Source organism: Dreissena polymorpha, chromosome 14 (genome assembly GCF_020536995.1).
Source record: "Dreissena polymorpha isolate Duluth1 chromosome 14, UMN_Dpol_1.0, whole genome shotgun sequence".
Taxonomy (NCBI): Eukaryota; Metazoa; Mollusca; class Bivalvia; order Myida; family Dreissenidae; genus Dreissena; species Dreissena polymorpha.
Window position 1 is genome coordinate 42,510,682 of NC_068368.1, and position 18,612 is coordinate 42,529,293.

An 18,612-nucleotide genomic window follows, 5' to 3' on the forward strand; every position below is an offset into this window, starting at 1 on the left:
TGATTTTCCACTTCCCTTGCTGCAGTGGCCTATAATGACTTATAACTGACCCTTGCTTTAAGTGACTTGATTTTCCACTTCCTTTGCTGCAGTGGGATATTATGACTAATAACTGCCCCTTGCTTTTAGTGACTTGATTTTCCACTTCCCTTGCTGCAGTGACCTATAATGACTAATAACTGATCCTTGCTTTAAATGACTTTATTTTCCCCTTCCCTTGCTTCAGTGGGATATAATGACTAATAACTAACAATTGCTTTAGGTGACTTGATTTTCCCCTTCCCTTGCTGCAGTGGCCTATATTGACTAATAACTGACCCTTGCTTTACGTGACTTGACTTCCCCTTCCATTGCTGCAGTGGCCTATAATGACTAATAACTGACCATTGCTTTACATGACTTGATTTTCCACTTTCTTTGCTGCAGTGGGATATAATGACTAATAACTGACCCTTGCTTTAAGTGACTTGATTTTCCACTTCCCTTTCTGCAGTGGCCTTTAATGACTAATAACTGACCCTTGCTTTAAGTGACTTGATTTTCCCCTTCCCTTGCTTCAGTGGGATATAATGACTAATAACTGACCGTTGCTTTAGGTGACTTGATTTTCCCCTTCCCTTGCTAAAGTGGCCTATAATGACTAATAACTGACCCTTGCTTTAGGTGACTTGATTTTCCCCTACCCTTGCTGCAGTGACCTATAATGACTAATAACTGACCATTGCTTTAAGTGACTTGATTTTCCCCTTCCCTTGCTGCAGTGGGATATAATGACAAATAACTGACACTTGCTTTAAGTGACTTGATTTTCCACTTCCCTTTCTGAAGTGGGATATAATGACTAATAACTGACCCTTGCTTTAAGTGACTTGATTTTCCCCTTTCCTTACTGCAGTGGCCTATAATGCCTAATAACTGACCATTGCTTTAAGTGACTTGATTTTCCCCTTACCTTGCTGCAGTGGCCTATAATGACTAATAACTGACCATTGCTTTAAGTGACTTGATTTTCCACTTCCCTTGCTGCAGTGGGATATAATGACTAATAACTGACCCTTGCTTTAAGTGACTTGATGTTCCATTTCCCTTTCTGCAGTGGGATACAATGATTAATAACTGACACTTGCTTTAAGTGACTTGATTTTCCTCTTCCCTTGCTGCAGTGGGATATTATGACTAATAACTGACCATTGCTTTAAGTGCCTTGATTTTCCTTTTCCCTTTCTGCAGTGGGATGTAATGACTAATAACTGACCATTGCTTTAAGTGACTTTATTTTCCGCCTTCCCTTGCTGCAGTGGCCTATAATGACTAATAACTTACCCTTGCTTTAAGTGACTTGATCTTCCCCTTCCCTTACTGCAGTGGGATAGTATGACTAATAACTGACCATTGCTTTAAGTGACTTGATTTTCCCCTTCCCTTTCTGCAGTGTGATGTAATAACTAATAACTGACCCTTGCTTTCAGTGACTTGATTTTCCCCTTCCCTTGCTGCAATGTGAAATATTATGACTCAAAACTGACCCTTGCTTTAAGTGACTTGATTTTCCCCTTCCCTTTCTGCAGTGGGATGAAATGACTAATAACTGACCATTGCTTTAGGTGACTTGATTTTCCCCTTCCCTTGCTGCAGTGGCTTATAATGACTAATAACTGACCATTGCTTTAAGTGACTTGATTTTCCCCTTCCCTTGCTGCAGTGGGATATAATGACTAATAACTGACCCTTGCTTTAAGTGACTTTATTTTCCACTTCCCTTTCTGCGGTGGGATATAATGACTAATAACTGACCCTTGCTTTAAGTGACTTGATTTTTCCCTTCCCTTGCTGCAGTGGCCTATAATGACTAATAACTGACCATTGATTTAAGTGACTTGATTTTCCCCTTACCTTGCTGCAGTGGGATATAATGACTAATAACTGACCATTGCTTTAAGTGACTTGATTTTCCACTTCCCTTGCTGCAGTGGGATATAATGACTAATAACTGACCCTTGCTTTAAGTGACTTGATGTTCCATTTCCCTTTCTGCAGTGGGATACAATGATTAATAACTGACCCTTGCTTTAAGTGATTTGATTTTCCTCTTCCCTTGCTGCAGTGGGATATTATGACTAATAACTGACCATTGCTTTAAGTGCCTTGATTTTCCCCTTCCCTTTCTGCAGTGGGATGTAATGACTAATAACTGACCATTGCTTTAAGTGACTTGATTTTCCGCCTTCCCTTGCTGCAGTGGCCTATAATGACTAATAACTTACCCTTGCTTTAAGTGACTTGATCTTCCCCTTCCCTTACTGCAGTGGGATAGTATGACTAATAACTGACCATTGCTTTAAGTGACTTGATTTTCCCCTTCCCTTTCTGCAGTGGGATATAATGACTAAAAACTGACCATTGCTTGAAGTGACTTGATTTTCCCCTTCACTTTCTGCAGTGGGATGTAATGACTTAAAACTGACTATTGTTAAGTGACTTGATTTTCCCCTTCCCTTTCTGCAGTGGCATGTAATGACTAAAAACTGATCCTTGCTTTAAGTGACTTGATTTTCCCCTTCCCTTTCTGCAGTGGGATGTAATGACTAATAACTGACTTTGCTTTCAGTGACTTGATTTTCCCCTTCCCTTGCTGCAATGTGAAATATAATGGCTCAAAACTGACCCTTGCTTTAAGTGACTTGATTTTCCCCTTCCCTTTCTGCAGTGGGATGAAATGACTAATAACTGACCATTGCTTTAAGTGACTTGATTTTTCCCTTCCCTTTTTGCAGTGGGATGTAATGACTAATAACTGACCATTGTTTTAAGTGACTTGATTTTCCACTTCCCTTGCTGCAGTGGGATATAAGGACTTAAAACTGACCCTTGCTTTAAGTGACTTGATTTTCCCCTTCCCTTTCTGCAGTGGGATGTAATGACTAATAACTGATCATTGCTTTAAGTGACTTGATTTTCCCCTTCCCTTGCTGCAGTGGCCTATAATGACTAATAACTGCCCGTTGCTTTAAGTGACTTGATTTTCCACTTTCCTTGCTGCAGTGGGATATAATGACTAATAACTGACCCTTGCTTTAAGTGACTTGATTTTCCCCTGCTCTTGCTGCAGTGGGATATAATGACTAATAACTGACCGTTGCTTTAAGTGACTTGATTTTCAACTTCACTTGCTGCAGTGGGATATAATGAGTAATAACTGACCCTTGCTTTAAGTGACTTTATTTTCCCCTGCCCTTGCTGCAGTGGGATATAATGACTAATAACTGACCCTTGCTTTAAGTGACTTGATTTTCCACTTCCCTTTCTGCAGTGGGATATAATGACTAATAACTGACCCTTGCTTAAAGTGACTTGATTTTTTCCCTTCCCTTGCTGCAGTGGGATATAATGACTAATAACTGACCATTGCTTTCAGTGACTTGATTTTCCCCTTCCCTTGCTGCAGTGGGATATAATGACTAATAACTGACCATTGCTTTAAGTGACTTGATTTTCCCCTTCATTTTCTGCAGTGGGATGTAATTACTAATAACTGACCATTGCTTTAAGTGAGTTGATTATCCACTTCTCTTGCTGCAATGGGATACAATGACTCATAACCTACCCTTGCTTAAAGTGACTTGATTTTCCCCTTCCCTTGCTGCAGTGGGATATAATGACTAATAACTGACCCTTGCTTTTAGTGACTTGATTTTCCCCTTCCCTTGCTGCAGTGGGATGTCAGCTGGGTCGTCAAACCGGTCATCCACATTGCGGAAGAAACTGCACAGAGCCTCATCATAGGTGCCATGCTGAAATACACATAACAAATCACCTGCCTAATACAGCAATATTTATTGCCCAATCACAATATGAACATTAGCAGTCGCTGCTGGTGTTCATTTCAATAACTGACAAATGATTAATAGTAGTATCAAATATATTGTTCAGTAGAGGAGAACTTTCTTAAATAGCTAAGTGTATATCATTTCTAAATCACATCATGAGAGTCAGTCAATGTCATGATATTGATTAACAATATTTATTATACCACAACATTGATATCTGCCTTTTAAAAACACTACCTTATATATACATGTATAGAGGATATTTATTGGATTTGGTGGATTATCGATTTTAATTCACAAGTGATCATAGAAAATAATATTTTCACGAGTGAAAATATATATTTTCTATGATCACGAGTGAATTAAAATCGATATTTCACCGAATCCAACAAATTTTCTTTTTGTTTGCGTTTTTTCACAGTTAATATACATTGTTTAAGAGTTTAACTAAAGAATTTTGCTGAAATAATGACGTTATTTATTTTAAAAAAATGACGTCATTTCACGGTCAACAGTGAAAATTATTGATAATTTTCACTGTTTGAAACAGTGAAATTACAAACTGTACCAATTTTAATTCACTGATATTTCTCTATAAACCACCAGAAAACATAAAATAAATTATTTTTATACACATCAGAAGAAAGTTGTTAAATCATTTTACTTGCCTACAAAGTCATCATTTTTTGTTAAATTAGAAACACATACCGGTACAACACAAAAACAATTTGATAGCAAGATGTTATATATTTAATACACAGAGAGCAACAAAAACAGAAAAAACATAGCAACAGGTCAGAGTGATACATTGTTCATAGACCAATAAATACTATAACAATGCTGTGCAAATTATTCTGATTCTAACATGATTTGATACATATTTAAGCAATTTAATTTAGAACAATATCTAACTCTGCTGCACTACTTTCGAATTCAGTACTATTTTCTGATTTGTTTTCGAGCAGTCTCGCAACACTGCTTTAGTCTACATGAATAAAATCCCCTATGATTTTAGATTGTTGAGAATTGTAATTCAACTATAATGTGTACTGATGAAGCAACAAATGCTACCTTATTTACTGCAGCATGCTCTCTCAGAGCCAGATCCCAGAACCTGCAGCCTATCTGGTTGCCACACTGGCCAACTAAAACATACCAAAGCATGCATGTGAGCCTTGCAAAAAAGGGGCTTAATGCATGTTGGTAAAGTGTTGTCCCAGATTAGCCTGTGCAGTCAGCACAGGCTTATCAGGGACGACACAAGTTTCACCTAGAATTGATTTTCATTAAGATGAGCTTTCATTTAGACGACAAATTGTATAATATCCCAGGCTAAACTTGGAAACATTTTACGCACATGCATTACACGCCCTTGTTTACCAGAGTGAAGCTCATATAACATTACTGACAGAAGTTTGTTTTTTTTTTTGGGGGGGGGGGTACGTTGATGTTACTATTCAAATAAAAAAATTCTGTTGTGTAATCTTGCATTTGGGAAAAATTATGAAGATAAATTTTAACAAAAGCTCTGCGTTTGGAGACAGATGCCCCTCCCCCCCCCACCAAAGAAAAACAAACTACAGAGCCTTGACACAGGATTTTGTGCAACAAAACTGACCATAAGAGTTAATCTTATCATATTGGTGTGAATTATTGATCGAAAATGATTTTCACATATATTGTGACAGTAATACGGGCAAAAGCCCGCGAAGCGGGCGTTGACCGTTCATACATATGGGAATTTAGACATAAAATTACATAAGAATACCACATATGGATACGTCTCAAAAAAATTTGCCACGCGACATATATTTTCGCGATGCTATTTATGAACTTAAACAAATCAAAAACACTTTGACATATGCTAAATCACATGTAAATACATACCTCAGGAAAAGTTATATCAATGACATCATAATTGTGTAGCGAATCGCTCTAAATATTCTCGCATTATTTGTTTTTCTTCGCAACCGTTCCAGAATTAGGTCATTACTCAATTATCTCCCCTGAATGCTCTTCTTCAGTGGGGATAAGCCGAAGACTGGTTCACTACATATAGTAACAGCGGTCCATACAATAACCGAAAAGCACCGAAAAGCACCGAAAAGCACCGAAAAGCACTCAATTTCTCTATATATATATGCAATATATCGTTTTTAGTGTATGTTAACGAGTTTAATTAGTAATAAATGGTTATATGATTGTATTTTTATACTACATTGTGCCCAAAATGGTAAATATCGGCAATTACCGACCGAAAAGCACTTCATGTGGAAACCGAAAAGCACTCAATTTCTCGCTATATATATGAATATTTGCGTTTCTATTGTGTGTAAACGGATTAAATTAGTTATAAATGGTTATATTTCATGCATATTTATACTACCTTGGGTTTATTATGAGGTATTAAGCCCAAAAATTGGATAAATATCGGCAATATACCGACCGAAAAGCACTTCATGTGAAGACCGAAAAGCACTCAATTTCTCGCTATATATATATGAATATTTGCGTTTCTATTGGGTGTAAACGGATTGAATTAGTTATAAATGGTTATATTTCATGCACATTTATACTACCTTGGGTTTATAACGAGGTATTAATGCCCGAAATTGGATAAATATCGGCAATATACCGACCGAAAAGCACTTCATGTGAAGACCGAAAAGCACTCAATTTCTCGCTATATATATATAATATTTGCGTTCCTATTATGTGTAAACGGTTTAAATTAGTTATAAATGGTATATTGCATGCATATTTATACTACATTGTGTTTATAACGAGGTATTAATGCCCGAAATCGGATAAATATCGGCAATATACCGACCGAAAAGCACTTCATGTGAAGACCGAAAAGCACTCAATTTCTCGCTATATATGTGAATATTTGCGTTTCTATTGGGTGTAAACGGATTGAATTAGTTATAAATGGTTATATTTCATGCATATTTATACTACCTTGTGTTTATAACGAGGTATTAATGCCCGAAATTGGATAAATATCGGCAATATACCGACCGAAAAGCACTTCCTGTGAAGACCGAAAAGCACTCAATTTCTCGCTATATATATATAATATTTGCGTTCCTATTATGTGTAAACGGTTTAAATTAGTTATAAATGGTATATTGCATGCATATTTATACTACCTTGTGTTTATTATGAGGTATTAATGCCCAAAATTGGTTAAATATCGGCAATATACCGACCGAAAAGCACTCCCGCGACAGTAGAGAATCACCGAAAAGCACTCAAGTTCTCTATATATACATGCAAGTTAACTATAAGGGCCGATTTTAATGGATTGAAAAGATGTACATATTTATTTAGTCAAAGTCTGTTCATATTGAAACTTAATTTTAATGTCTGAAGTCATCATTAACAACTTGTGAACGAACGGCCGGTACGCTTCTTTAATCAGCACAAAGCAGTTTGGAAATAGATTTTCGTACCTTCAATTAATTATATTCCAGATAATGATGAGAAGTTGTGTTATGATCGGCGCCTTTCATTCATGTCCGAACAGTGCGGCTCGTGTGAATTAATGTACAGTTTTGTTGATTTACATGTGCTCAATTATTTATTCGATGTACGATGTGAATCTAATCTTAGATTTAGTGCAGATTCGTTCATACGACACAAAGACACTATTTTATGTTACGGATCTTTTCGGTTTAGAGGACTGAGACATTCATGTTAAAAATCGAATATAATATATATTTTTTATAAAAAACAGGTAGCAAGTTATAAATATATCGGCAATGTACCAACCGAAAAGCATTTCATGGTGTTTATCATCTTATACGTAAATTGATGTATATGTTTTAAGTATTTCTAATTGACGTGAAACTCTTGAATAGAAATTGCAGCATGACTTTTAGTTAATGTGCTTTGTATTAATAATAGCGATTTTAATCGTTCCATTAAAACCATTCATTGCGCGAGTATCTAGTGTACGCTGGTAACTTAACACGCATTTTATTTTGACTATTAATTAACAGCTCAAACACCAATTTAAAAAGGGGCGTGTGCGTTAAATCAATTACAATGGATTATTGAAGATACAAAAAAATCAACATGTACACTTGAAATTCAATAGCTCCCCAAATGAGTGCAGAAAAAACAACGTGTCAACGTGTCACGTATATTTCCCCTCCCTTACCTACCTGAATTAATATTGCAAAAAAACGTGTCAGCAATGCTGGCACAATAGTATCTGTTTTTAATTATGTGTAATTGCATTCGCACCTCTCGCTTAACTCAACGTTCAAAGGCACGGGCACAATCACACTTTATTAGCGCCGTCTTTAAACCCTTTTAATCTCTAAAGAACAGATTAATTTGAACTTAATTAACAAAATTATTTTAACTAATGCAAGCTAGAATTAATATGTGACTACTTGCTATACAATCAGTATCATTCGAAAATGGATCGTATTTAATTGTGGTTCCTTCTTTGAACTTATGTTGACGGCCGACTTTTAGAATAGCTAGTGCCAGTAATAAATGTATTTATTTAAATTCACATGTTGTTTTATGGTATTTAATCTATCTTATATATATGTGACTACGTGCTAATTTTTGGAGAAATGAAAGATTCCAATGTGTCTTATATATATTTTATCCATGTATCATGTGTATTCAGTTTTCATGCGAAAATATATCTTATTTCTTAATTTCCACCATCACACTTTATTAGCGCAGCGCCGACTCAGTAAATTAATTAATGTATTAAAAAAAAGTGCAACGGTGAGGTGGATCAATTGTTAGTGCACACCACTTCAGCAATAAATGAAAGTTATTTTGGCTGTAAATCCGATATTTCCAATACAGTAGCCATGTTCCTGTGTATTGAGATGATAAGATCACCACAGCAGGTTGCTAATACACAGTGTAGACTGAAATGAAAACAGTTATTTTGGCTGTAAATCCAATTCCAGTACAGTAGCCATGTTCCTGTGTATTGAACTGATAAGATCACCACAGCAGGTTGCTAATACACCGTGTAGACTTCCACTGTTTTATTATAGTAATTGTTATTTACCTGCTTGGGATAAATGGTGTATTCATTCGGGTCTGATGGTGTATTGTAATATATATAATTCTGATAAGAAACAGTAGCACACAACAGGAATTTGGTTGATAAAAATAACTGATGTATTTAGTGAAAGTGAAATTTGCCCAGAATAGTTGTATAAAATTTTTCGTCTAGCGGCCAAGTGCATTAAAGGGATCTTTTCACGCTTTGGTAAATTGACAAAATTGAAAAAAGTTGTTTCAGATTCGCAAATTTTCGTTTTAGTTATGATATTTGTGAGGAAACAGTAATACTGAAAATTTACCATGGTCTAATATAGCCATTATATGCATCTTTTGACGATTTTAAAACCTAAAAATTATAAAGCGTTGCAACGCGAAACGATTGAATAATTTGGAGAGTTCTGTTTTTGTCGTTAAATTTTGTGAAACTACGAAGATTGCTTATATAAGGTAAAAAATACGTCAAGTATGTGTACTTGGCGGAATAGCTCAGTAGGCTAAAGCGTTTTTACTTCAGGACTCTGGCAGGACTCCAGGGGTCACTGGTTCGAAACCTGATCCGGACAATGTTCTTTTCCTTTTTTTAATTTTATTCTTGATTTTTTACTGGAGCTTTTACTATCCAATGTTTACATTTATCGATATAAAGCATTTAATGAATAAGTTAAAAAATGCCAAAATCTGTGAAAAGGTCCCGATCGCTGTTGGGTATTTTACTGTTTAGTAACACCTTAATACCATCATTTTTAAACTGATAACGGAAATAAAGAAATATCTTTTTTTTGTTAAGTATACGTGCTTGAATTAATGTTACATCTTTCATTGGAGATACATTGCGGCAGAGTTCTAGTTCGCAGCGTAATCAAGCTCCGTGTAATCGGTATCCTACAATAAATAAGTTTTTAATTATGTGTAATTTAATTCGCAACATTGCTTATCTCAACGTTCAATGGCCCGCGCACGTCACAAAATTTTAAAACATCATTATTGTTAAGTGTACATGCTTGATATATTCATAAAATAGCAGTTTTTTTTAAAAACAATCGGACTTTAACCATTAATTTGATGCAAATGAACAGAAGAACTGATGTATTTATTTAACGTGAATAACATTTTGAACTAAAAATGTTTTGAATTAATGTTAATGCAAAAATAAATCTACAACATTATACCGCTGTTGGGTATTTTACTGTTAGTAACGCTCGATTGGTCATTGTCGGCTCGGGTAAAACTTACATGTACCCCGGGTACTCTTAAGTAACTCATACTCATGTTGATGCAGTTTTTCTTAACAGAAGTTTGTTTAAGATAATCGTTAGCGCGTTTTACGACATCGGATTTTGGGCGGGAAATACAACTGGGGTACAGTCTAATATCGACCGGGTACATGTAGGTAGTACCCGAGCCGACAATGACCAATCGAGCGTTAGTAAGCCATTAATACATACATTTTTAAAATGTGAACGGAAATAGGGAAATATCGTTTTTTGAGAAGTTTACGCGCTTGATTAAATGTTAGCTGTAGAAATTTTGTCAACTCTTCGGGACACCCTCTTTTTACAGACTTCGGGCCGCATTACAGTCAAAAAAGAAAAATGCATTGAAAAATGCTGCTAAGTCCGAAAGGAAACTATTAGATGCGTATAATGTGGGATTACAGCAGACTGATGTTACGTTCCCGTCTTCAGACGCGGACAAGATGGCGATCAATATTCTGCACAAATTTCATCCTGCAATGATAGGGCATTACACACCTATAAAAACAATCGGTGACGGCAACTGTCTGTTTAGATCTATTTCAAAATGTTTGAATGGTAGTGAAGAGCAACATATTTTGTTGAGATTGTTATCTGCTCTTGAACTTATTGAAAACGAAAGTTACTACAAATCTGATCAGTTCCTCGCCGATGACAGAATACTTAAGGCGGAATATTCAAATTTGTTGCATGATGTTATAGGTCTATACACTTGGTCAGTCGTCGAGCTAATCTTTGTGGTAAGCGCAGTAATCAAAAAATGCATTAAGTCGTACTATCCGCCTCAGCCATTCTCGGACTATACGTCCGAAGTCTTAACACGGCGTGTTGTGGGTAGGGGATGTAAAGACATGTCACCTGATATAACAATAATGTGGTCTCAAATGTCTCGCTCGGAGATAATTAGACTAGAACCTAACCATTTTGTGCCATTGATTCCTGCAAACAAAATTTTAGTAAATGATGTTTCGCCACTCAGTGATGATATTAAAGTTACAAAGGTAGAAACATGTTCAATTCCTGCTAATGCAACTTTTGTGGTAATTGATGGTGACGACTCCGATTATGACCACTCGGAAACTGTTGAAAGGTCTTTTGAAAACTCATTATCTGAGAGCAGTGATGCAAATCAGAATGATGAACTGACAAATGACCAAGCAACGGCTTCTGAGGCAGACAAAACTGTAACATTGTTTAGTGGAAAATTAAACTCTTCATTCATTGAAACGGAGAAAGCCGTTCACCTTTTGAAAAACACCTCGGGTGAGGGTTGGGCCAAATTCCAGGGGGGCGCTAAAGAAAATTGTTACTTTTTGATAAATAATACCAAAAATATAGACAAGCGCTCTCGCAATAAAAGAAGCTGTTTCTCGGATGATTGTGGTGTCTGGGATACAAACAGCGGCGCCTCTCCCAAGACATTTTATTTAATTGGTAGCACCGGCGATCTCACAGTTATTTACAAAAAGAATAACGTGTTTTGCTCTTTAACACGTGCCCAACAGAAAAGGAAATATGTACCTATGAATCCACAACCTGATATATCTCAAGTTGTTGCGGTTTAGCAGTATTATACTTCCTTGAAGTTGGACAGTTCGTATAAGAAGGTCACTTGGTTGGGAGAGGGTGGGCTGCAAAGTACGTTAGCTTTAGTAGAATATGTTGGTAAATTTCCAGGTCTAAGTTCTCACGGCAATGCACGACAGAAACGTGAGTTTCTTAGGACTCCATCTTATGTAATGGAAGAGGTCGCGGATTTGCTTAAGTTAAACAAACCAAAACAGGTCTATGACAAACTAAAGAATAAGTATGATGAAGTGACACGCCCAGGTAATATTCAATTAATCCGTAACAAGAAACAACATGTGAAAAAGGCTGAAGCGCCACATTCAGCAGTTCATACGAAAAATGTTGCTGACCAAATATTACAGTTAGAAAATATGGTGTCGCAAAACCACCCATATGTCAGGACAATTATTCGTACCAATGCAAAGGCTCCATGCATTATCTTATATACGGACGAACAACTGGCAGATTTGCAAAACATTTGTTGTACAGGCCACTCAATTCTAGGTGTTGATAAAACTTACAATTTATGTGACATGCATATCACGGTTACCTGTTACAAGCAACTTAGTGTCACCCGACAACAGACGGACGTTCATCCAATATTCATAGGTCCAATCTATATTCATGATAATAGTGACTTTGAGTCGTACTGCCACTTCTTTAATACACTGAAAATGAAATTATGCGGCTCATCTCTTAACTCCCTAGTCATTGGCAGTGACGACGAACGCGCTCTTGTAAAAGCAGTTGAAACCGCGTTCCATGAGGCAACCCATGTGCTTTGTACACGACATCTCAGACAAAACGCAAAACAAAAGCTCATTGACGACGCAGTTACCCTAAAACAACGGTCCGACATACTAGATAAAATATTTGGTGATGGGGGCATTCTTGACAGTGACGACAGAATCTGTTTTGAAGAAAAATGTGATCAGTTAGAAAGTCAGTGCGCGGAAATATCACAAAACTTTGTGCGATATTTCCAATCCCGACTAAGACCTCAACTTAAGACAAAGGTTAGTGATCCGTCGTTAGACGATAAAGTTGACAGCCACTGGACAAACAATAATTGCGAATCCATTAACCACATCCTTAAGCAGGCCATTGATTGGAAATCCAAGCCCTTGACAGAATTGGTCGACACTTTCTACACACTAGTTAAAGGTCAATATCACGAACTGCGGGCTGCCTTAGTTGGTTCCGGCGAGTTTCGTTTGTCAGAAACACATAAGCAATTCCAAGTTACAAAAACCCAATATGTTACCATGACTGACCAGCAGAGACAGAAACTGTTTAATAGATTCAGGCGCCACCCCATTCAAAAACCAGGTTTCTTGACCTCAACCAACGGACAGTCAACCATAGTTGCACCACGCACCCATGGTAAAAAACCAGGTCAGCAGAAAAGAAAAATTAACACTCGCACGGTGACTGTGAAAAAAAAAAGTATGACTGATATACAGACTGACATAAATTCAAAAGACAAGTAAGATTTCACGTAGTGATCATGCCGAAAATAAAATTCAAAACAATGTATGACTCATTTCCTGACTACCAAATTTCTGGAATAGATTTCTGTGAGAATTACGATATCACATTGTGATCATCAGGCTACAGTATAGCCCTCACAAAATCGAAACCAGACATCTACATAATTATAAGCTGACATAAATTCAAATGACAAGTACGCATTCACCTAGTGATCATGACGAAAATACAATACAAACAATGTATGACTCATTTACTGACTACCAAATTTCTGGAATAGATTTCTGTGAGAATTACGATATCACATTGTGATCATCAGGCTACAGTATAGCCCTCACAAAATCGAAACCAGACATGTACATATTAGCTGAACTAAATTCAACTGATTTAAATAAAGAATTGACATAGAAAATAAAATACAAAGCATTGCTAGCTATTATAGCTGTCGTGATTGTCAAATGTAAACATCGGCGAGGAACTGATCAACAACATCTGTATATATACAATTTGAATATATTATATTCTCGTAATTCCAAAAAAAAAAATAGAAAAAGAAAACAATAAAAAATATCATTTTAAATAATAGCAGTTGTACATAGAAATAAGAAGTGTTACATTGATTCATTGATAAAGCATTCATATACTTGTATATATGTATATATATGTATGTATGTATAGTTGTAATTCTTTATGTTATGAATGTTTATTCACTTGACAAAACCAGGTATGATACATGAAGCAAAAGCATTTCTATCGGTACCCCATTTCTATCATATTGACGCGTGTGCGCAGCGGGTAATCAGATTGCGCGCTGCGTGTACTAAGACTATCGCACCTTCAATCGGATGCTATTTAATTAACACCCCGCTGATAAGATAACAGTATTAACACCTTCGATCAGTTGTGTTGTAATTAAAACTCACTGATAGTTTACCTGTGCATTCCGTTGATATTTATATCTGAAAATAAATGAAACACGATTTAAATGCCCCGTCGTATAGATTTCTTTACAAATCTTAATGATAATCATACCTGGTTTTTTATCATTGTTCACATTTGTTATTATAATCATGATCTTGAATTTTATAACTTTTGTACCTTCTTTGCATATGTCTATGTAACATAGTTGTATCTTTGTTTATTTTGTTTAATCTATCTTTTATTCTAACTTTACTACCTTCTTTGCATATGTATATGTAACATAGTTGTATGTATAGTTTATCAATTTTTATTCTATGTTTTTTATATTATGTACCACTTATTAGTTAGTATGTACCATATATTTATATACACATTGCGTCCCATATGCCGGTGTATGTCCTGGATTTTTTTTTACATATCATTACTTTCTTTAATCATAATCTGATTTGAACTTGAGGGTAACATAATCATTGACAGACAAGCTTATCTTAAGCTGTGCAGTTTCATTTCATTACAAACAGCTGCAAATATTTAATTTCTTGTTTATACAAATGGGACTATTTCCGTTTTTTTTTTATTTCTTGCATAAATTTTCGGGAATATTTCGGCCTTTTTTTTTCAAAATTTGGCTCTTACAAGAGGTGGCCTCCACGTGGCAAGAGCTGGGCAACATATTCATTATGTTGGCAAACTACCTCATGTATATATGAGTCGTGTTCTGGGAAGAAAAAGGGGCTTAATGCATGTGCGTAAAATGTCATCCCAGATTAGCCTACGCAGTCCGCACAGGCTAATCAGGAACGACACTTTCCGCTTTTATGGTATTTTTAGTTTCAAGGAAGTCACTCCTCACCGAAAATCACGTTTGGGCGAAAAGTGTCGTCCCTGATTAGCAGTGCGGACTGCACAGGCTAATCAGTGACGACACTTTAAGCACATGCATTAAGCCCACTTTTCTCAGAACGCGCCTCATATATATATAGTGCTTTATTTTCAAACTTAAATCAATATTTAACGCGGGAGTGCTTTTCGGTGGCCACCAAAAATAGTAATGAGCTTTATATTTAAACTTTTTATTTAATGAAGTCATTATTGACTTAATAAATATGTACATCTTTTCAATCCATTAAAATCGGCCCTTATAGTTAACTTGCATGTATATATAGAGAACTTGAGTGCTTTTCGGTGATTCTCTGCTGTCGCGGGAGTGCTTTTCGGTCGGTATATTGCCGATATTTAACCGATTTTGGGCATTAATACCACATAATAAACACAAGGTAGTATAAATATGCATGCAATATACCATTTATAACTAATTTAAACCGTTTACACACAATAGGAACGCAAATATTATATATATATAGCGAGAAATTGAGTGCTTTTCGGTCTTCACATGAAGTGCTTTTCGGTCGGTATATTGCCGATATTTATAAAATTTCGGGCATTTATACCTCGTTATAAACCCAAGGTAGTATAAATATGCATGAAATATAACCATTTATAACTAATTCAATCCGTTTACACCCAATAGAAACGCAAATATTCATATATATATAGCGAGAAATTGAGTGCTTTTCGGTCTTCACATGAAGTGCTTTTCGGTCGGTATATTGCCGATATTTATCCAATTTCGGGCATTAATACCTCATAATAAACACAAGGTAGTATAAATATGCATGAAATATAACCATTTATAACTAATTTAAACCGTTTACACACAATACAAACGCAAATATTCATATATAGCGAGAAATTGAGTGCTATTCGGTCTTCACATGAAGTGCTTTTCGGTCGGTATATTGCCGATATTTATCCAATTTTGGGGCTTAATACCTCATAATAAACACAAGGTAGTATAAATATGCATGAAATATAACCATTTATAACTAATTTAAACCGTTTACACACAATAGAAACGCAAATATTCATATATATAGCGAGAAATTGAGTGCTTTTCGGTCTTCACATGCAGTGCTTTTCGGTCGGTATATTGCCGATATTTATCCAATTTTGGGGCTTAATACCTCATAATAAACACAAGGTAGTATAAATATGCATGAAATATAACCATTTATAACTAATTTAAACCGTTTACACACAATAGAAACGCAAATATTCATATATAGCGAGAAATTGAGTGCTTTTCGGTCTTCACTTGAAGTGCTTTTCGGTCGGTATATTGCCGATATTTATCCAATTTTTGGGCTTAATACCTCATAATAAACCCAAGGTAGTATAAATATGCATGAAATATAACCATTTATAACTAATTTAATCCGTTTACACACAATAGAAACAAATTGAGTGCTTTTCGGTTTCCACATGAAGTGCTTTTCGGTCGGTAATTGCCGATATTTACCATTTTGGGCACAATGTAGTATAAACATACAATCATATAACCATTTATTACTAATTAAACTCGTTAACATACACTAAAAACGATATATTGCATATATATAGAGAGAAATTGAATGCTTTTCGGTGCTTTTCGGTGCTTTTCGGTTATTGTATGGACCCTAGTAACAGTCTTCACCGAACACAATTTACGGGAACGTAACCCGTCTTTAATATATTGCCGAATCTCAGATTTCTGTCGAATTTATTTGCTTTGATCTTTTCGATATCTTATTGTTATTATTATCCTGACAAATCACAAACGCTTGTTAAAAAATTATTTGTTTTAAACACTAGAGTTGGCATCTCTATTCTTCCAGTATTCTCGCGGTATTTCAATAACGACACCCTACTGTTTATGTATCAGAATTTGTGACGCATTTTCCATTCGCTCTCAGAAAGAAGTTTTACGTGTGACCATGAGCAATATTCTGGTAAGTTGTCGTTGTTATCCACCAGAAACACATTTATTCACAAATTTTTAAGATATGCAGATCTAACTTTTTAGTCTTTTAGCTTTAATTTTTAACGTATTTACACCTCGTCTGCTCGCACTTTACCGATATCCCGAAAGGTTACATATCACTATAATTAGTTTAGGCCTAAAACCACAAAATCCGATACCGTTGGAATTTTCGTACCACAATCTTACGTAAAAAATCTCCCAGATTCGAAAAAAAAGACATTTATACATTGTCTGCATTATTGATCAAATTTTAAGATATTTGTTGGTTTTCCGTTTTTAGAAGCTGTTCTGCCAAGGCAAGAGCTGGGCATTATACAAGCCATTCTATCCAGCAAAACTGACAGTAAACCACAGTTTTGGTTTACAGAAATCAACAAAGGAGGGATTCCCGAACTATCAAAATTTCCAAGCTATACACACAGTTATTATCTGTGGTGATCTTTATTGGTTCTGTTTGTTTACTTGGATGGAACATGTGTGAACTTTTATAGAACTTTGAAAAGTCTATATATGTCTATCTATAAACAGAAACAGCTATGGTATAATAAGATCAGATGTGCAAACAATGTCAAAGGGTTGTTAAATTAACAATTTGAAGGCAGTTATGCTGAAAAAATATGAAAAGTTTCCATGCAAATTTTGTCTGTATATCGACAAGTGTCTGCCGATTATTGTCAAACTAGTAATACAAAACTTACCACAAGTATGTAAAAGCACTAAGTACCTGTGATCATTTTTAGTAAGATAGTGTAATTCTAAACAGTAGCAAATAGCTTGTTTAGTAAATGCATAATGCAATTAATATGATTTCCGTTCTATTGTGTAATTAATAAATTGGTTGTTACTTGCTAATCCATGATAAATGTTGTATGGCTAGTGCAAAACCAGCAATGTTAATTTTGTAAAAGGTAATACAATAACACCACTTTGTAATTTCATATACGTAAATATTCTTGAAATGTAGGTTGATGAGTTTTACTTATTTTGTAACTATTATTTTATGTGCAAATAAATGATGTGAAGTGTTTTGTATATCCACACAATACCACGTATCTTTTTATATATGTACTGTATTATGTGTTATTTGAATGTTTAAATAAAAAATATGGATGATATAACATGATGCATTCTAATATTTGCATTCAAATTGTAACTATAGAGCTAAGTGTATGCAGTTTAGACTGTGATTTTAGAATTGCTACAAAATGGCTAGTTTTTTAGTGGCGACAAAATTTAAACTATTCAACAATAGTTTGCGAAAGGAAATTAGAAACCTGCAAGATACCTGTATTTATTAAATATTTTAATTGCGAAACGAGTATGTTGTTATGCTGTTACACATAATTATACATTGATAATAAATAAGAAGACAATTAGTGGTGTTAACGTTTCCCAACAGTAGAAATCATTCTTCTGATGAAGTCAGTGATATACAGACGAAAGCTCCAGGTATGGCTTTCAAAACGTAGTGTGTGTTATTTGGCAGTCTAAAACTTATTGGATTAAAAAAAAATCCTGTCAAATTTGCCAATCAAAATTGATTTGACACATCACATGATTTTGATTATGTTAAATCAGTGTACTGTATGCTAAATGCAACTGCTTTAGCAAGCTGTCAAGTTGAATTGAGACATTTGATGAAACAAAC

The 18,612-nt window shown here is 35.3% G+C and overlaps 1 protein-coding gene across 1 annotated transcript in view; it reads right to left on the reverse strand.

Moving 5' to 3' along the window:
* The window catches only part of LOC127857795 (tubulin epsilon chain-like), a 45,797-nt gene that overhangs the window by 23,502 nt on the left and 3,683 nt on the right, over positions 1 to 18,612 (reverse strand). Inside the window, exons 2-3 of the mRNA XM_052394465.1 lie at positions 4,899 to 4,972; positions 3,672 to 3,791 (exon numbers count right to left, since the gene is read on the reverse strand). Of these exons, the coding sequence (XP_052250425.1) occupies positions 3,672 to 3,791; positions 4,899 to 4,972 (194 nt within the window). The remainder of the gene's footprint in view (positions 1 to 3,671; positions 3,792 to 4,898; positions 4,973 to 18,612) is intronic.